The 21,054-nt window shown below is 40.6% G+C and overlaps 1 protein-coding gene across 1 annotated transcript; it reads right to left on the bottom strand.

Annotated features, from left to right (window-relative positions):
* Window positions 1-4,759: 4,759 nt before the first annotated feature.
* mttp (microsomal triglyceride transfer protein) lies at window positions 4,760-19,944 on the bottom strand. The gene is made up of 18 exons (XM_085459254.1): window positions 19,665-19,944; window positions 18,251-18,438; window positions 17,937-18,080; window positions 13,185-13,292; window positions 12,982-13,098; window positions 12,745-12,884; window positions 12,513-12,663; window positions 11,714-11,871; window positions 11,299-11,467; window positions 11,000-11,107; window positions 10,636-10,848; window positions 10,333-10,544; window positions 10,125-10,222; window positions 9,850-9,971; window positions 9,538-9,765; window positions 8,286-8,410; window positions 5,921-6,091; window positions 4,760-5,836 (listed from the first exon to the last, which is right to left on the bottom strand). Exons 1-18 carry the CDS (start codon window positions 19,723-19,725, stop codon window positions 5,689-5,691), a joined length of 2,661 nt encoding a protein of 886 aa, XP_085315380.1. The 5' UTR covers window positions 19,726-19,944; the 3' UTR covers window positions 4,760-5,688.
* Window positions 19,945-21,054: the final 1,110 nt, after the last annotated feature.

Raw genomic sequence — 21,054 nt, forward strand, 5'->3', positions numbered from 1 at the left:
TAAAAATGGTGCAACTTCCGTGATGTGGAACTGGTTTGGTGTTTGTCCGTCAGATACACGACAAAGCACATTTTTTTGCAGAACATGCAAGCGGCCGTTGTTATTGTCGTATTTGTCGGACTAAGATGCTCTTAAATCTGGGAGTAATCTGGGTCCTAAACTCCGTATGCTTCAGGTCAAACAACACTGCAGCATCACTTAGAGTTAAAAACTGTCATCTTTAATAAAACGATCAGCATTGCTGCTTTACGAGGTGTAACTATAAAGTTTAACTTCCAGGCATCCATGAAAACAAAAGTTATTACATTTAACGGAGTTAGAAGTTAGCAGGAAGCTAGCGGAAGTTAGCTCGCTAGTTTCGCTAGTTACCTAAGCATGATATTGCATGTTCTGACTGAGAGATTTCTGAAAAAAATCAAACGTACACCTCTGCTATCACTTGCAACATAAATGAAGACAGGAAACTAAACAGCAGTGACGTTTGTAGGGTTACTGAAGTTGGGCTAGCTGGTATATAATGATGTGCTACGTGATCGCTAGCGACACAGCTATGTTAGCATAACATAAACAGTGAAGCTGGAGGACGAACACTAACACTTTTCCACTTATAAAAGTTAACGTGAAGGTTCTTCATGGTTAGAGACAAATGCAATCGCATGGCAGGATGCTGTAAACGGACCAAACTTCAGTCAGGAGAACAACTGAGATAATCCATCCACAATACGAGGTTAGTCATTAATATACTGCAACAACATGGGAATAGAGCAGCTGCCAGAGAATTCAACATTAAGGAATCAATGGTACAGAAGTGGAGGAAGCAAGAAGAATGAGTTTAATAAAGTTTGATTTATCTGACTGCTTTGTTTCGCTTAATGTGCCTTATAATCCCGTGCACCTTATGGTCCGAAAAATGCGTACTGCACACTGCAGTTTAATGTTGCAAAGCACCTCTTTTTAACTTCAGTGGATATTATACATGGTTATGCTCAGGACATGTCAGCCCATTTCTAGTGGAAATGCCTTTTGGTTAAACTTTCAGCAAGCAATTTGCATTTGTACTGTTACATTTTTATAAAGCTTTAATGTACATAAAAACCAGCTTCTTGTTTAAGTGAATATAAATGGAAGGTTGTCTTTTTGCGCTAGTAATGTTGTGGAGTTGTATTTTGTCTCGCATCAATTATATCGTCGGTTATATCGTTATCACAAATTTTCAAATATATATCGTGATAAATATTTTTGGCCATATCGCCCTGCTCTAGTGCAAAGCCTCACAGATGATGTGCAGCAGTGGGTCCCTCAGTCTGTCCTTACTCTGGACACTTGCAGTTGTCACACATGGAAATCAAATGTGTGATAAGCTGCAGGATTCAAACACAAGTGTGACTTATAAACACATGTTCATACTTTTATTACACAATCAGAGAGAAAGAAACAGAGAGAGAGTGCAGGACAGACAGACAGGTGACAGTCTCAGGTGTATACACTGCTACAAAACAGCACAAAAGAAGGAGGATTTAGTGTTTGTGTTATTACGAAACAAGAGGAGTTCCCAGATGGTACAGTGGACACACATGTGTGACTCCTGTGATTAAAGCATCTTTCTTTCAGCTTAACGAGTGAACCGTCAGCTCGTTCAAACACACGTTAAAGTCCGTTTGGCTCGACACCACCGAACAGAGGCAGCAATATAACATAGCTAACATTAACAGTGCAGTGAATCTTCCTTGTGCTGTGATATTCAGGACTGCAAACCGAGCAGCATCACTGACTTTCAGCTTGTTGTGTTTGTGGATATATGACTGACTTTAATTATCCACAAAATCATCACAATCTCTGTAAGATTAAGGTCGACTATATATATATTTTTTAAAGTAAAGGCTTTAAAACCAAGTTAATTCTGAAAGTACAGACATGACTAATGTCACATAACTTTCCCGACATGTGGCCAACAATAATGGTTTAATGTTCTTCATTAAAAAAATATTTACGCATAAATAAGTGACAATATTCAGTACTTACTTCTGAAAGTTTACTCTTCCTCCGCTCTGCTTCCACCGTTTTTTTTTCGGCAAAATTATCCACACCACCACCGCACTATGAAGTCTGGGATATGTTGGGCCATGAAGGGAAATTATGGACGCATTTGAGGGCCGCATTTCGAGCAGCCTTTGAATTGGGAAAGCCTTCTCTTGTCGCTGTGACGTAATCGGCCTTAAAATGCGGCCTTTAAGGCTGCAAACCCCAAATCCGGTCATTGGTACTTCCTGGCTTGTGTAGTTACTAGGTAACAAAAGCTCAACACTGCTCCTAGCGTCCTGGAGCACTTCCGTTGTGTTTTGGAATTTGCATGTGTTTTTGAGTTTGCAAGTGTTTTGGATTTTGCAAGTGTTTTGGAATTTGTACGTGTTTTGGATTTTGCAAGTGTTTTGGAATTTGTACGTGTTTTGGAATTTGCATGTGTTTTTTAGTTTGCAAGTGTTTTGGATTTTGCAAGTGTTTTGGAATTTGTACGTGTTTTGGAATTTGTACGTGTTTTGGATTTTGCAAGTGTTTTGGAATTTGTATGTGTTTTGGATTTTGCAAGTGTTTTGGAGTTTGTACGTGTTTTGGAGTTTGCATGTGTTTTGGAGTTTGCATGTGTTTTGGAGTTTGCAAGTGTTTTGGAGTTTGTACGTGCTTTGTCTCTAGGGGCCACCGTACAACACACTCGCTTTCGTGAGTACCTTTACTGATAGTAACGCCATGTGATTCAGCTAATAACACAAGGATTTCATCATTTTTGAAGCCACGCTGAAAATACTCAGCAATCTGTGCATTCATGACTGGATGTAATACTGGTAGCTTAGCTGTAGCATTTATACCTGAGGGCTTCAGCTTCCGGGTAACAAGGAAATGACATCATTCACGTAGATTACTGATTGGCAGCGCTAACTCGAAATTTCAAGTTACTTTTCTCAAAATTTCGAGTAAATAAGTGGAAAATTTGAGTGATGGATCCTTTTTTTTTCTTTAGTGGTGGAAACAGGCTTCCATACTCACCAACTCTATCTAATCAGCAATAAAAACATGGTGCCAAGTCACCAGAAGCACAGGAAATAAATTGGTCTTTGGCTGAATACATCTAGATGAACCAGAATTACTATAATCTTTATTTTAACAAAATTATGCCTCTTACTAGAGTCAAATATTTCCTTGTGGTATCTAAAACTACAAATATTTTCCTGGGTGTCAGTATCAAGTTTTAAATTCTAGTGTCGTTAGCCCAGGACTATAGCTACATTCCTCCTCATTTAACATCTATGAATCAATTTCATTCTGCTTATCTAATTTAAAAAAACAGATATATAAATAGATTTTTTTAAAAAGTAGCATAACTCTAAAGGTGTGTTTAATCAGGTGGCAGCAAACTTGATGACAAGCCATGGGTGTCACGGTCTGGCTAGGGCAGACCGTATGTTGCAGGGAAGGACTCAAGCGCAGACCGAAATGAGATGTGAATAACAAAACAAGCCGTTTATTAAGGAAAGAAACGAGGGTACAAAATAATAGGGAATCGATGAAAACTAAACAATGACCTAAACTGGGTGAACTAAAACAAAACATAGAAAACTCTAAACATAACAAACTGACAGGGATACCTGGAGCGGAGACATAGGAAACAACGGACGAGTACAACGGGTGAATACAACGGACGACCTGACAAAGAATGACTGAGAACACACAGACTAAATGGACACAGGAAGATAATGAGGGAAGTGGCAACACCTGGGGAAACAGCTGGCACACATGAACATAATGACGTCACAGTGGGAGAGTAAAACTGAACACGAACACAGAAACGCCAGACCTCTTCACAATAAAACAGGAAACAGAGTGAGACATAGACATGACAACCTGAACTTGACAACATAAGCCACAGACATGAAATACATGAAAAACAGGGGAGACTTAACATGGTGGAAACACGAGGGGAAAATAACTAGAAACACCTAGGCATGAAAACGATGAACTTAGGAAACCTGAAGGCTACATAAACTAAACACAAAACGCTGGGTCAGCAGACCCAGGATCATGACAATGGGCCAGTGTTGTCTTCATGTTTGTAATGAGGAGGAGAACAGTCAATACTGAGCTCGGTTTTTGTTATGCAAGCTCAGTGGTGTTAACATGTAGGCTTTCTGAAAATATAAGTAGATGATGTTACTTGAGGGTCTTTATCAAATTTAGCCACATTTTGTGTAAGTTAGATTTTTATTTATCATGCAGTACCAACAGAGGAAATGAAGCAGTCCCACATTTATTCTGAAGCAACCGCAGAAACAGAAAACTGGGAGTGCTGCAGACGTTACAGCTCCCAAAGAGCACTGGATTTTGAATACAGATTAACGTCTTGAACTCTGAGTCAGTATTGGATAGCATAAAGAAACAGAAGACTATTTAAATTCACTAACTGCTGCTTGTTCTCCAAGATACCTGGAACTACATACTTGCCAAATACTCAAGGAAGCTAAGGTTAATTTATGTCAAAGTTGCAATATTATTTTAGATTGTGATTTCAACTTGACTCCATCACAAAACTTTGCAGGTGTGTGATTAAGATCTAGTTGAAAGCCAAATTCAAACAAAGCATCCTAACCGAATCCACCAACATGTTGCCGGGTGTTGTAATTGGTGCAATCACATCACAAGACAGTCCTAATTTGTTTCTATTCGTGTTACTTTCCATGAACATAAGGACAAAAATTAAAACATAAAATAGTTTTTAGAAGCATCCTGAGTTTATTTTTGTCTCTAAAATGTTTGCGCAGCACTGTACATGCATACATTCAATCGCTTTCATGGGGTAAATAGACAAATATAGCGACTTTGACATGTAAAACTTTATTTTTTAGTGTACACTTTTTGTCAACCAATCTGTTTCCTTAACATGGAATGAAGTTCATGTTGTGCCCAAACATTTTCAGACAAACACCAATTATATTCCTATACAAAAAAATAAAAATAAATTATGGTAATGGATTCACTTTTATTGATTCAGCTTTCATCTGATAATTCATAAAGTAATGACAAAGCTAACAAATCTGTTAACTTTGTAGGAGCAACTTAAATCTTCAATAAGATTGTAAAAGACTGAATTAATTGAGAACATTACCCTGAAGTGATTTCAAGCTTGTCAAGGGTTATACAGTGATGTAAAACAATAAACTACTCCTCTTTAAAATACATTTAATTAAAAAAAAAAAAAAAAGAAAGAAGAAGAATTGGTTCGGGAAAAGAGCACATGTGTTCTGAGTTAACCTGCGCTCTGAAGTCTGATATTTACATGTTTCTCTTTGCTGCAACTGTGTTGGAGAAGATTACAGTGGCACTATTCATGCTGAGTATTTTACATCATATAAAACATACATCTTGTATGTGCCCATCATAAATATATTTTCAAATAAATCCATAAAAACACAAAGAAAGGATCCCTGATTGGAAACAAAGCTTGAATTACAATTACTTAAATACTCACAGGAATGTAAACATTGCATGTGTTGTTAATAATAAAAATAAGGCACCACTTTTCTTTTCTTATGGTCTTTTACTGCTTTTTCACAACCTGCTGTGTCACACCAGAGGTGTGGCTGCTGTCCCTGAATGCAGTGAAGCACTTGGGCGTGTGGAAAACCGACGGTTTCTTTTCTACCAGTTGGAGTCGAAAACCCTCTTGCACATGTTCGAGTTCTCCTGGTGAAGAGGGAATTCGGAACCAGGAATGAGTGTCTTTCTGCCTTTGCGAGATACAACACTCTTCCCTGATGGCAGGCTCTCATACTTGGTCAGGTATTCACTGAAGGAAGAGCATTACAAATAAAAAGTTAAGTAATATAAGAGATTATTCAAAGATGGCAACATTTTTTTTATTATTTAGTACCTGACTGGGAAGGTAGATTTGTCCATCTGCAGGCACACCAGGAAGGGGTATTCTGAGAACTGGACAGTGGTAATGAAGTCCAGTGATGCTTCTGTATCAAAGCTGACCTCCACACCCGCTCTTAAAAAGTCCATGTCCACAGTAACGTTGCCAGTGACTACTAATGCTGCTCTGAAAACACAGCCAAATCAAAACAATGTGTTCAACAGACAATGCTGGGACTCTTGGCTTTGTAGGTCTGAAGTTGGAATACACTACCAGTCAAAAGTTTGGATGCACTTTTTTTTACTACTTTCTACATTGTAGATACATACTGAAGACATCAAATATATGAAACAAGATATATAGAATTATGAAGCAAAGGAAAAAAATATAACTAAATGTGTTTAATATTTTAGATCCTGGAAATAGCCACCCCCTGCTTTGTTGAAAGCACTGCAAACCCTTGGCCTTCTCTCAGTGAGCTTCAGGATGTAGTCACCTGAAATGTTTTCACTTCACAGGTGTGCCTCGTTCATTTGTGGAGTTTGCTTTCTTAAATGGGATTGGGACAATTAGTTGTGTTGTGCAGAAGTCAGGTTGGTATACAACTGATTGTCCCAATTTGACAACTTTTAGAATTCATATTATGGCAAGAACCAATCAGCTAAGTAAAGAGAAATGACAGTCCATCATTACTTTAAGAACTGAAGGTCAGTCAGTCCAGAAAATTGCCAAAACTTTGAATGTGTCCTCAGGCGCAGTCACTGCACCCCATCTCTACATCAGCTGTTCAGAGGAGTCAGGGTTTTATGATCAAATAGCTGTTAAGAAACCACTACTAAGGAAAAGCAACAAGTAGAACAGATTTGTTTGGGCCAAGAAACACAAGGAATGGACATTAGACCGTTTGAAATCTGTGCTTTGGTCTGGTGAGTGAGCAACCACAGTAGTTGCAATGTGCAAAGTTTGCAGTGACAGTAGGAGAGACCTGACCTAATTTACTGGGGCCCCCACCTGACTCCACTCCCTGACACTGCAAGTGGAGTGCATGATTCTGTTTAAACAAACCTAATGACAGCGAGGACAGCCACTCAGTAAAAAAAAAAAAAAAAAAAGCCGTTAACCTTCTGAGAATGAAAAAAAATAGCAAAACTTGGTGAGTGTAGCTGATAATTAAATATAATGCTAAATAACTAAAAGCTGTCTAGTCTATCATTTACTGTTTGGCAGAGGTGCTTTTATTACATAACTTCCGCTAGCATCTCAATATTTTCTTTTCTCTACTCGTTAAATTTGCCTCCTCTGTTGGTCATGACACGTCACAGTCAAGTAAGAATTGTTTTCTTCATGTCAGATTATTTATAACACAGTGGTGATGAATGCTTGTTGGAGGTGAACCCTATGAACAGACTATAGAACCACCACTGACTATAATGTGCTTCTCCTTCTAATATGCTATCAACGTACTGGTGATACCACCAGTATAAGCCTACTTCTTGGTGGGGTTTATCACATGAATGAGGATAAAGTGAACAGAAGTCAAGCAAGTTTCAGTTAAGAAGACACTCACAGAGGGAAAGGTACATATATAAGCCCAATCCCAATGTCTACCCTAATGCCTGAGCACTAAATAGTCAAAACTTTGCTCATGTAGACATGGTGAGATACCAATGTGGTTTGTTCTGCTTCTATAGATAGTCTGCCACTCTATTATCAGAGTGGAAGAGGTACAGCTATGCTGATCCATTCACCTGCCTCTGCCATTCCCCTGCACACAAACAGTCCTGAAGTCCAACTTCAAGTTGCGAACACCCCTCCAAACAATGGTCTACAAACCAAGGCATTGTTTCTAACATCATCATCACAGTGAATCATTCTGAAGCTTCTCTTTAATCACTTAATTAATTAACCAGCTCCGGGACTCAAGTTTAAACATTCTAGATGCAGGACATGAGCACTGATGTGCAGTCCATCAAACCACATATGAATATTAAAAATCTGTAGCATTACTCTTTCATCACCGGATGCCGACAGCTAACTGATATTGAGTTACTGTTGTGCATTGACTGTAATGTTTTTAAAATAGAGAACCAGACAGACCTGATGTCATAGCCACACAACCCTACCAGTGAGACAGGAGTGAAGCACAATACTGGAGCAAATCCAAAGTGCAGATGGAACAAATGAATCAGACAACACTTATAGACTGTCTAAAGTTCACGTAAATCCAACATCAACAGAAATCTATTTGCAGTGGAGTGATGGGGTTTAGAATCGACGTTCAGTCGCAGAGAGTGTTTTCTAAGAACTGTCTGTCTATCAAAAGGCTTTTTGTGCTGTGTTGTACGCTGTTTTATGGTAAAAGTTGTTTATTTCAATGTACCTGTTGTTAACACTGGTCTTGGACTCTCTGTACCACAGACTGATCTCCATGCCTCCAGAAATGTCAATGGCGAGACCTCCTTGAAACTCCGCACTTGCCTTCAGACCAGACTGGAGCTGGATGACCTGAAAGACAGCAAATAAGAAGAAATCCCACAATGGATGCTTAATTGAAATTAAGATAGTTTGCAAAAAAAGAAAAAGAAAGAAATGTGAGTCTTTCTAGATATTAAGTGCTGTAAGCATGTGGAAATTAACCCTAGGAAAACAAGAAACTTCTTTTCTAGTTTAAACTTCATATCACATTTATTCTTTGTGTATATTAGGCCAGAAAATGAGAAAAAACACACCAGACCATATTAACTCTAAGTCTTCATCACACTCTGACAAACATAATTATATATCAGTCATGAATGAGAATGAATCACTTCTACTACCCAAACTAACAATAGTTTATTAAGTTGACAACATAAATACTCACAAGCTGACAAAAAATAAAATGATCAATGTCTGAATTCAGTCCAAAATAGAAAATAACAATGATCAACTTGGCTTTTGTATACACAGAAAGATTCTAGATTGAAATCTGCTTTTGTAGGAAATAATGAGCTTGTCACAGTCACAGACAGGAAGTAACCCTTTTCTATGGATACACTGAAGTCAGAACCGATTCCATGTATTTCCACCGAAAAGCCAATACAAAAGGGATAGAGTATCATATGAAAGTAAAATTTAAAAAAAGCACTGTTTTTAAAATAGCACCTGTTTCACAATACCTCATCCTTGTTTCAGCTTCACACATTTAGACCCTACTCACACTTGCGTCATTCACCTCGACAGCTGGAGTTATTAAGTGTGACCCGTTCCTCTCTGTGTCTGTGTACACATAGTCGTTGCATCTGACCAAGTGAAATAGACGTGTGTTGCCCAGCATGACTCATGTGAGCTTTTTCTGCCCTGCCTCCTCTACGCTTTCTTGACATTTATGCTAAGTTTGACTTCAGCGTTAAGCCTCTTCAGCCTCCGTCTCCAGTGTCAAAGTCTGCTTATTGCACTCTTAGTCATCCACGTGGCAACGTGATGTAGCAACAATGACGGCACTTCTGACTTCACACAGAGTGTACACGTGTATGTTTTTAAGTGTGTGCTGCTTTTCCTTGAACAGAGTGAACTACAATCTGCAAATCTGACACTGTTTTTGAAGGAGTGGAAAGGCTTCTGGGAACAGCTGATAACTGTGATTGGGATCTTACCTCAGAATGATCCGAGAGCAGGATGAGACCCTTCACGACATTGATGGGGTCTCCAGTCATGGAGAACATTTTAGACATGAGGTCACTGTAACCCTTGAAGAAGGTGACAGGACGCAGCTGGATGTCGAAAAGCAGAGCCGACATCCCGGCAAAGGACTCCAGGTCTTCCTCCCCCTCATCAGGTGTGGCAGCAATCAGAGTCTCCAGACCCTGGGCCTCGATCGCCACCTGGAAGAGAAATGTTCCCATTTATTTCAGTAATTCGCTCTATTTTTGAGGATTCAGTGATTTTATGAAACTCTTTAAGTTCACCTGTAATCCATGTAGCATTGCTTCGTTAGTAGCACCAAAAATATTCATGTTGCTTCTTCTGAGGATCCCAGAGCCTGAATACAAGATGTCCAAACTGTATGTGGAGGTCAGATCGGGGGACTCTGTAGGGAGCAAGACATTAGAAGTACTCAGTTAGTACGCATGTAACTGTGTTTGCTTATATAGTCAAAGATTGATATTTTCTTTAATTAAGCTGACTTACTTTTAATATTTCATCACAATTAAAAAAAAAATGTCATTCTTTTGTCACTTACGAGCCATGAATCCTGAAAATGCAGATGATGATCCAACCTTTGCAAAGCGGTTATAGTTACAAGAAATCATGTCCTTCATAGCTTGCCCTAGCACTTTGCTGAAAAAAAAATGGGAAACCTATTTAACAGTTTTAATATATTGTCATCATATAACTGTCAAGTCCTTCTGAGCTATGATGCAGAGACAGGTTATTTTCCTGTAACACACCTGGCAGGCATCTGGAAGCGTAGGATGTCCTGGATCTTTGACAGCATGTACTTGTTCATTTCATGTGGCAAGTTTCCGATGGACAGAAGCAGATTCTTCACCTCCATGTATGTGGGGTTGCTACTGAGGATGACGTCAGCAGCGGCGGCTCTCACATTTTTCTCATAGATGCGGCGATTCTGGTGGTAAACCCTGTTCACTGTTTGCTTGACCTTAAAAAAAAAAAAAAAAAAAAAAAAGATTAGCTGGCAGGAAAGTATTTGTGTGTAATTGTTTAACCACAGAGTAATATTCGATACATACCTCACTGGTCATGAGATTCACATCGTATCTCTGCAGGGCAGTGAGGGCAATGGTGTTGTAGGCTCCCACTTCTGATTCTGCATATTTGGTGAAAATAGGAATGGCCTCGGGCAGGAGAGAGTTTTTTAGGGCCAAAAGGTACATCTGGACCTCCGACTCAACCGTTGTGCTGTCGGGAGCGTTCAATATCATCTTCTTGACCTGCTCCACGATCTGAGAGACAAACATGAAGCAGAAAAATCATCAGTTAACTGTTGGTCATTTTTATTGCATTTCTAGTATATTCCAGTATGTAGGGTACACTTTCTGGCCCTTAAGAAATGCTGGGCTTTGTTCAGTGTCACTTCTTCTTTAGATGACTCACAGGTAAGTTGCAGCCTCCTTTCTGACACAGTTTGTGGACCAGGGCTCCCATAATGATCACCACAGATTCTTTGATGTCAGTACTGCCGATCTTCCCTTTAGAAATATCCTGAAAGGAAAATGTTCCTTATAACAATTTGCTGAAAACACTGACTGCTGGCAGGTAACTTAAGCAAAATTATTCTTTGTTTACAACCAACTGGGAGTGAATCCTGCATTATTATCTTATTACCTAGAGGGCACCAGTTTCTTACGATACCTTCTAAGTGGGAGAAATTCTTAAACTTTCCTTTAACTCACCAGCAGGGCCTGGAGCATTCTCTCATTGGGATGTGAAGCAAAGCCACATGCATAGAGAAACCTCTCCTGCAGAACCAAACCTTTGGCATCAGTGAAGTTAAGGAATTCAAGCATGGCATCCAGGGATTCAGAGGTCTGGGAGGATGTTACAGCATCAACAACCTGAGGTCTGATACCAGCAGAAAGAAGTTAAACAGGGCAGAGCAGTAAAGAGGAAATAAGATGCAAAAAAAAAAATTATATATATATATATATATATATATATATATATATATATATATATATATATATATATATATATATATATATATATATATATATATATATATATATATATATATATATATATATATATATATATATATATATATATATATATATATATATATATATATATATCAAGGCTCTCACTTACAGAGACGTCTTGCTGGCACTCCTCAGCACTTTGAGGATCTCGTCCTTGGGCGCCTTCCTAATGGTCTGGATGAGGGCCAGGAAGCTCCGAGGAGCCCTGGTTTTGGACAGGCTCTCTGGCTCCAGCTGCTTCTTCTCAGCCTGCCAATGTTCAAAAAGCTAAGAGGAAGAACACAGGGGAGAGGGGATTAGAACACAGATCATCTTCACTTAGTAATCAAAGTACAAAAATAAACTGTATCTGTTTACCAAGACTGTACTATTACAAGTCATTTTGTTTTAATGACTTGAACAGCTCAACTTGAAACCACTTTTCCTATTCAGAACAAGGTTTAAATGCATGAAAAGTGCTCCTGGAGAGGAAACACAAGTACAAGACCTTTCCCTGTCCTGTTAATACAAATTTAAAGAGACGTGTTATTTATGTGAATAGAAATACATAATAGCGAATTAATTCTCAGAGCCAGATAAGCTATGTTAGCTATACATGGGTGATAATACCATAACAAAAGAAAAGAAAAGATAGTGAAATATTCAGATCAATTACATTTTATTTACAGTATATTGCACCAAATCAAAACAACAGTTGCCTGAAGGCGTTCTACACATCTCTATAGTATCTATAGTAGGGAGGGATCCCCAACAATCAGGCAACTCCCCTTATAAGGGGAGAGGAAGGAATAACTGCCTTTTGACAGGAAGAAACCTCTGGCAGAACCAGGGTCAGGGAGGAGCAGCCATAGCATCCATGAGAACAAAGCTGTGTGACAGTGAAGATTTGTAAGTAAACAGTTACTCACCGATGGGCAGCCTTTGCACTCAGATTTGACCTTCTCAGCCGCAATACCAACAGCTGCCAGTTTGGCATCTATTGACTTGACAACTGCAGCAGCATCTTTCCCGGCAGCCTCCAGTGGTCCTGCCTCTGTACCAACCAATTTCAGGCTTTGCCTAGGATAGAAGGAAGTACAATTTGAAGTGTGCAGTTATAAAACACGGAATCTCAGATGAATTCCCAGTCAGGGTACTTACCTGGACGAGACTTTAGCTGCAACAGATCTGCGAGCATTACCAGCCAGGGAGTGTGTTTCTTCAGCCTCAGCTGAGCGGATGAAACCATTTTCAAGTGTGAACACTGTAACAGAACTGGACTTCCTACTCACACCCAGGACCTGGAGGGGGCGGGATTCAGAAATACTTCAGAAATCAGCTTGCAAAAGTTAGTGTTTAGTATGGTTAGAGTTGGAGTTGTTCTGGATGTTGACTGACCTTACTGTGAGTGGTAAATCCAGCCTCTTCTGTCTTACATGTCTCTAGATTCTTGGTTCTTGTTACTTGACCTTTTACTGCCTTGTACTCAACAGTACACCTCCCAGACACATCATTCTGTTTAAACAGACAGCTTGTTTTTATTAGTAACGTACATGGATGTATGTTAAAAATGATTGTGAAATGATTAGTTTGTCACTAACCTCTACAACCTTCCCAGTACTGAGCTGCACTTGCAGCAAGCTGGCCAGGCCTCGTTTTAGATTCTTGACTGTTGCAGGTTCTGACCGGTAGGAATAAAATGCTTTTGCCTACAGTGTAGATGTAAAAAGAAAGCAACATGTCAGAGCAGAATTTTATGCTCTCAAACAATGCATATCAAACTGCACCAGCAGTTAAAATAGCAACTGAGGCAAACAACCTTCCGTTTTGTGCATGCTGTAACTGACAATGGCTTTACAGGTGTCAGTTTTCCTTTGCGCACTCGTGTACAGAAACATGTGTGCATAGTTGTGACATCAGGGACTATTTGCATTACGTGCAGGCATTAGCGCTGTTCTTTGAAGTGCAGATAAAAAATGTTAAAAACTTAGAATGACTTTAGCATTAGCACATAAAATAAAAGACCTGAAGGAGAAATAGTATAATGCAATGTTATAATATATTTTCAAATCATTCTAGTTTAAAATATATAAGACATCACACTTCTACTTTCAACACAAACAAACACACTAGAAGTCTGGAAGTTACTTAAGTAACTTAAGTACTTAAGAGTTGAGTATGTTGAAACAATTGAAAAAGAAACATGTCAGTTCTTTGAGGAGCACACTGAGAGATCCAGGGTGTTTTTAAATCACCTCAAATGTATTATTGATGTTGTAGACACATGCAACACATGGCAAATGGTGCTCTCAGATATATTGTGAATCATGCGGCTGTATCACTCTCAGGCTTTTTGGTAAACAGACTTGAAATGATTCAGATCAGACTGACCATATATTTAAATTTATCACACCACAAATTTCTCCAATGAGGCTTCAGTTTGGCTCAATAATGGACTTTGACTCTCAGTCATGAGTTTAGGGATCAGCCAGTTACATCACCCTACAGTGTCTCCTTTACAGTATGTAATTTATTCGTGGCCCCCCAACCACAATATCAGATAGGACCACCATAAATAGACGCTCCACTGCTACTCTGTGTATTTTTCCTGCCACAGCTTGCCATCGGTAAAAATAAACTAACAACACCAAGGGAGACACTCTTCTATCGTATTTCACATACACTCAAAACTTTTCTCCAAACTGGATCTAAGATGATATTTTAGCTAAAATGTGTGAGACTTTCTTGAATCCTGTTACAGAAGTTACAGATCAGTACAAGACACAAATTTAAATAGGTTTGGATGAAGTGTGGCATCCATATCTACCAGTGAAGGCGATGTCTGAAACAAGTCTGAACAACACACAAAAAACTCTTCACTGACTGCACCACACACTGGGTGTGAGAAATAACTGCATCACTTTTTTCCTTCAAAAAGGTTTTAATGTGTTAATAGTGTAATTTTTTTCAAGATGAAAAAAGCAAAAATACTAGAATTTAAAAAATAAATTATTACAAATGTGTTAAAATATATGAAAAGTTAAAAGAATTGTTAAAAATTATTATCAGCAAAAAACCCAAAAAATAAATATGAACATTTTAAAAATTTTAAATTTAAAATGTAAAAGTTAAAAAAAAAGATATAAAACATATTGAAAAGAGCAAATATAATTATGCCAGATAGTTACATTTAAAAAAAACTTTTGTTTTGTTTTCTCTGCTAATCTTATATATTTGATTGTCTCAGTTTTCACATATTAAAAATGTGTTTAAAAACAAATCAAAATTCAAAAATTTGAAAAATAGAAAAAAAACCCCACAAAAATAATTTTTTTATTATATTATCGTCTAGCTTTTCTATCTAGTCAGGATTTTCTAGATGAGCAGTTTTTATATATTTTTTATAATTTATTTCAATGACATTTATTTAACTTTCAACCCTTTTTTTGCAGGTTGTGCTCTCTTCATAGAACACACTGCTTCAAACAAGTTATTGCAGGTCTTTGTATTATACTGTATTGCATTACAATGTATACATTGAGGGGCTGAGCTGTCAACTGATCACCACCTGGTGGTGAGTTGGATCAGGTGGCGGGGGAGGACGCTGGACAGACCTGGTGCACCTAAACGCGTAGTGAGGGTGTGCTGGGAACGTCTAGCAGAGGCCCCAGTCCGTGAGATCTTCAACGCACACCTCCGGCAGAGCTTCAACAGCATTCCGAGGGAGACTGGGGACATTGAGTCCGAATGGACCATGTTCAGCGTCTCCATTGTTGAAGCTGCTGCATTGAGCTGCGGCCGCAAGGTGGTTGGTGCCTGCCGTGGTGGTAATCCCCGAACCAAATGGTGGACACCAGAGGTGAAGGGAGCCACCAGGCTGAAGAAGGAGTCCTATCGGGCTTGGTTAGCCTGTGGGACTCCGGAGGCAGCCGACAGGTATCGACAGGCCAAGCGGAATGCGGCTCAGGCAGTGGCTGAAGCAAAAACTTGGGTGTGGGAGGAGTTCGGAGAGGCCATGGAAAAAGACTTTCGGACTGCCTCAAAGAGATTCTGGCAAACCGTCAGGCGTCTCAGGAGGGGAAAGCGGTGCTCTACCTGCACTGTGTATAGTGCTGGCGGAGCGCTGCTGACGTCGACTGAGAAAATTGTCAGGCGGTGGAAGGAATACTTCGAGGACCTCCTTAATCCCACTGACACGTCTTCCGAGGAGGAAGCAGAGTCTGGGGATGAGGGGAATGACCCACCAATTTCCGGGGGCGAGGTCACTGAGGCAGTTAAACAACTCCTTGGTGACAGAGCCCCTGGTGTTGATGAGGTCCGCCCCGAGTTCCTGAAGGCTCTGGAGGTTGTAGGGCTGTCTTGGTTGACACGCCTCTGCAATGTTGCGTGGAGATCAGGGGCAGTACCTGTGGACTGGCAGACCGGGGTGGTGGTCCCCATCTGTAAGAAGGGGGACCGGAGGGTGTGTTCCAACTACAGGGGGATCACACTCCTCAGCCTCCCTGGGAAAGTCTATGCCAGGGTGCTGGAAAGGAGAGTTCGTCCGCTAGTCGAACCTCGGATACAGGAGGAACAATGCGGTTTTCGTCCTGGTCGCGGAACACTGGACCAGCTCTTTATCCTCTCGAGGATACTTGAGGGTGCATGGGAGTTTGCCCAACCAGTCTACATGTGTTTTGTGGACTTGGAGAAGGCATTCGACCGTGTCCCTCGGGGTGTCCTGTGGGAGGTGTTGTGGGAGTATGGGGTGTCTGGCCCATTGCTACGGGCCATTCGATCCCTATACAACCGTTGCAAGAGCTTGGTTTGCATTGCCGGCAATAAGTCGGACTCGTTCCCGGTGGGTGATGGGCTCCGCCAGGGCTGCCCTTTGTCTCCGGTTCTGTTCATAATTTTTATGGACAGGATTTCTAGGCGCAGCCAAGTGGCGGAGGGCTTTCACTTTGGTGGCCTCAAAATCTCATCTCTGCTTTTCGCGGATGATGTGGTTCTGTTGGCTTCATCGGGTGAGGGCCTCCAGCTCGCACTGGAACGGTTCGCAGCCGAGTGTGAAGCAGCGGGAATGAGGATCAGCACTTCCAAATCTGAGGCCATGGTTCTCAGCCGGAAAAGGGTGGAGTGCCCACTCCGGGTCGGGGATGAGTTCCTGCCCCAAGTGGAGGAGTTCAAGTATCTCGGGGTCTTGTTCGCGAGTGATGGGAGAAGGGAGCCGGAGATCGACAGACGGATTGGGGCTGCAGCTGCAGTAATGCAGACGCTGCACCGGTCCGTCGTGGTGAAGAGGGAGCTGAGTGTAAAAGCGAAGCTCTCAATGTACCGGTCGATCTACGTCCCTATCCTCACCTATGGCCACGAGCTGTGGGTAGTGACCGAAAGAACGAGATCGCGGATACAAGCGGCAGAAATGAGCTTCCTCCGAAGGGTGGCTGGCCTCTCCCTTAGAGATAGGGTGAGAAGTTCGGCCATCCGGGAGGGGCTCAGAGTAGAGCCGCTGCTGCTCCACATCGAAAGGAGCCAGCTGAGGTGGTTCGGGCATCTGACAAGGATGCCCCCTGGGCGCCTCCTGGGTGAGGTGTTCCAGGCATGTCCCACCGGGAGGAGGCCCCGGGGCAGACCCAGGACACGCTGGAGAGATTATATCTCTCGGCTGGCCTGGGAACGCCTTGGTATTCCCCCGGATAAGCTGGAGGAGGTGGCTGGGGAGAGGGAGGTCTGGGCCTCTTTGCTTAGGCTGCTGCCCCCGCGACCCGGCCCCAGATAAAGCGGATGAAGATGGATGGATGGATGGATGGATGGATGGATGGATGGATACATTTTTAATACATTGTTAAATGTGACAATTATTGAATGAAAACTGGTTACAAAGTCTTATTAGATTTGTTTTAACAAGCTGCCAACATGAAAGTTCAGTCTCATCACGCTTCATGCTCGTCTAAAGTATAAAGCTTTGAAACAGACCATATAATAATTATTATATTTAATTATTAAATAATTATTAAATAATTATTAAAGTTTTAAGCCCAAAGTCCCTCTTTTAGTCAGACTCCATCATTCATTCATTCATTTATTGACCCTTTGAACCAGCTGACCTTTGCACATGCATGCACACATCTGTCTGGTATTTCCGCTGCCAGCATCATCACTTCAGTATAATGAAAGTACACTCATTAACTCTCTGATGACAGCAACAGTGCTGTGAGTTCTGCAAGGACAGTACTGACTTTCTATCACTACCTATATCAGCATGCCTTCCATTTAAAAGAGAAGAAGAAAATAATGACTGTCATTCCAAAAAAGCTGACAATTACATTAGGTCAGAGATTCCTTTGAAGCTACAACAGTGGTTTTCTTACCTTTCCATTTTTTAGATGCACCAAGAAAGGCTTTGTTAGAGCTGCTAGTTTATTTTTTCCCAAAATACTTTCGGTTGTGGATCCATGTAGGATGTTCTTTTTCTCTGATCTGGGCGACACAGGCTCTATCCTCAAATTTGAGATCTGTTAAAGAGAGATTGATTAATTATAACAAAAAGCTTGTTTTCTTCTTTTTCTATCACAAGCTAGCTTGAGTAAAACGTTTCATTCAAATGAATTTAGAGTTAACATTAAATTAATGTACGATATAATCTCATTATGTCCTCTCTCAGCATAGATTCGGGTCCACATACCGCCAGTTGAATCAGCTGGTCATCCTTGTTGCTCTGATCTCTCCAAACCAGATTAACGTTCACATCACTTGAGAACTTGTAGCCAGCACTGCCCTCTTTTGACCCCCTGGCTCTGTCTACCAGAACCTCAGTGGTGTAGCTGAATTTGTACAGCTGGTTGTTGTTCAGCCGGGGTCCAGCAGCAGCACCTGAAGAAACACAGGAAGCACAGCTTGTGAACAAACATCGGGTTACAATCATCTATGAAAAGACTTTTAGCTCAGACAATGCATCATTATTATGATTATGATTACTATTATTATCATGAGAGTGAAATAGTAATCCACCACTTCAAAAAGCAAGTGTTTGTCATTTTTAAGAGAATAATGTTGTGTGTAGTTAAATCATTGAGGCTCCAAATTCTTACATTTGAGGAATAGTTGCTGATAAGCTGATAGTGTTTCTCAGAAAATCACACCAATAACACAACAGCTCAGGTTTGTAGAAAGTCTAAGACATAATTTGGTCATTTATTTCATTTGAAAAGTTTCTGCTTAGTAGAAAACTTTAAATGCCATCAAATAAATAGCTTTTAGACTGATTATTAAAACACTTAGAGGAAGTGATGTGCAGATTTGAAAGTTTAGAGCTTTTAATTTAACTTCAGAGCAATGCTGAGATGAACTGAGGTGCCGCATACACTGCCAGTTATATCAAAGTAACTTGTTCATATTAAAAACATATTTTGCAACAAATTCCCTGATATAAATGGACAAACTGCATAGTGGGTACGTTTGTAGAGCTGTTGTGATTCAATCAGCGGTCATTTAACTGGGTGTGCTCCAAGTGAGAGAAGATAAAACTCTCTCCCGGGCTCTATTAGTGACACCCTTTATGAGATTACTCCACAGGGGAAGACAGACTGACGTGTCAGTATTTGATTTCATCATGGGTCACTGTGCACCCTGAAGCCTATTTGATCAGTTTGTGGATCTTTTTGCTCCCTGGGAAACCTCAAAGGATATTTCAGAGAGATCTGAAGCCAGTCATCATTACAAATGGCACATATTACGTGCTTTTATGTTAGGTCTCCTTTACCTCTTATAAGCTGGTGATTTCATCAAACAGCACTATATGGGAAGCCACTCCACTGACATTGAATGTGATGGTTGTTTTCCTGCCAGCATTCATTCATTTGTGCCTTTGAAAGTTTCAGTGTCTCAGAAGCAAGGAACAACAAGCCCATCAGTAACTAACAAACATTTCTTTTCTGTAAACGCCTCAAGAAAACAGCAAAGTGCCAGAGTTTTGACCAGTACCTACAAATCAAGATATCAATCTTCTAGTCCCAAATAAACTCAATCAGGCTTCGCTATAACTGACAGCTTTCCTCTAAACATCCCCAAAGTCCCCTCAGAAAGACTCATCAACTCACCTTTGGCAGAAGCTGAGACAGATATGGCTGCACAAATCAAGAACACAACAAAAGTCAGCATTGTGCGTCCTCTCTCTGCGGCCAGATGAATTTAAAAATCAGTCAATGGATGAAGTGGCACCACAGGGCCAAAAAAAGGAAAGGCAAAGCAGCTCCAAGCTTCTTCTGCTTTGTTTTATCGGAGCGGAGGGCAGACTCCAAACTCCACGCTCAAGTACTAAGTACGAGATAACCAGCAAATCATTAACCTCAGCAGCACAGGTTTGACAGGAACATCCGCTATCCACATATGCAGCCATGTGTCCCCTTTTTAATGCGGCGGTGTAGCGTCTGAGTCTGCGCGAGGGCTTAATCAATGAGACCGGGTTATCTGATTGACTCAAGTCATCAAGTAAGTGAGACAAGCCGTCTGATTTATTTCAGCTCCCCAGGTTATTCCCCTCGACTGATCAGCAGAGTAAAGTTACTTTAAAAATAAAAGTGCGAAAATATCAGAATGAATGAGTTTAAGAGAGAGAAACAACTTTCGCCTTATTTCATCTGCAGTGAACAGTCGAGACTTTGTCGTCGAGTCTTGGTTTGGAGGAAATGGGCAGTCTGTCGGAGAAACCAGCCCCGTAGCTCAGATTACAGCATCTCAGTGTGGGCTGTAAAAACGCAAATTTCTACCGTGGGCCCGAATATTTAGTGTGTGGGTTATTACCGCGATATATAAAACTGTAGATGTGTAGTTTCCCTCGTGCAGATGCATTAATTCCTGCAAAACTCAGTCTGTTTAATGAAAGCCGCTGTTGATTAAGGACCTACCAATTGGAATGGCTCCTGTAGGCCAGACTGTGTTTCAACTGAGATCCGTTTAGATATTTACTGTCTATTTGGCTGTTTGTTTCTTAGCAGAGCCTGAACACACACAAAAAAACATATCGGTTGAATTTTAAAAAAATAGTTTCTAGTCATGTATGAAAACACATCTGCCACTTTGTGACTGTAAAGGGTTTTTTTTCTTTTAATTTTACAGCCTTGTTGTCCTAGCCCTGTAGCTAGGCAGATGTGTGGTTGTGGAGAGATAATGTAAGTATGGAAAATGTCCTTGTAGAAAATCATGCTGTGAAACAAGCCATGCCATTGTTTTAACATTTACCACGTGGCTCCATTGGTAGTGGTTTACACATCTGCTCACAAGTCAAAGATTCCAGGTTTAATTCTGGAGACACACATCAGCAGGAGCTGGGTGCACAGTGACCCATATTTATTTTATTCATAAAAAATAAAATAAAATCATGCAGAGCTACCTGCTGTGGTGACCTCTTGTGAATAAGGGAGCAGCTGGAAGTAGCCTTACTGAGATGACCCCAAAAATGTATTTTTTTAACCAGTAATAATAAAATAT

The sequence above is a fragment of the Copadichromis virginalis genome, linkage group LG6, assembly GCF_057382275.1.
Source record: "Copadichromis virginalis isolate Kocher_CV1m ecotype Utaka linkage group LG6, C_Virginalis_male_GT1.1, whole genome shotgun sequence".
Taxonomy (NCBI): Eukaryota; Metazoa; Chordata; class Actinopteri; order Cichliformes; family Cichlidae; genus Copadichromis; species Copadichromis virginalis.

Excerpts from the sequence above, each read along its gene's own strand:
- mttp (XM_085459254.1), bottom strand. The coding sequence starts at position 19,725 with ATGCTGACTTTTGTTGTGTTCTTGATTTGTGCAGCCATATCTGTCTCA. Across the intron at positions 12,885-12,981 it reads GATTTACCACTCACAGTAAG|GTCCTGGGTGTGAGTAGGAA; the intron begins GTCAGTCAACAT and ends CGCCCCCTCCAG. Across the intron at positions 11,872-12,512 it reads AGTGCAAAGGCTGCCCATCG|CTTTTTGAACATTGGCAGGC; the intron begins GTGAGTAACTGT and ends TCTTCCTCTTAG.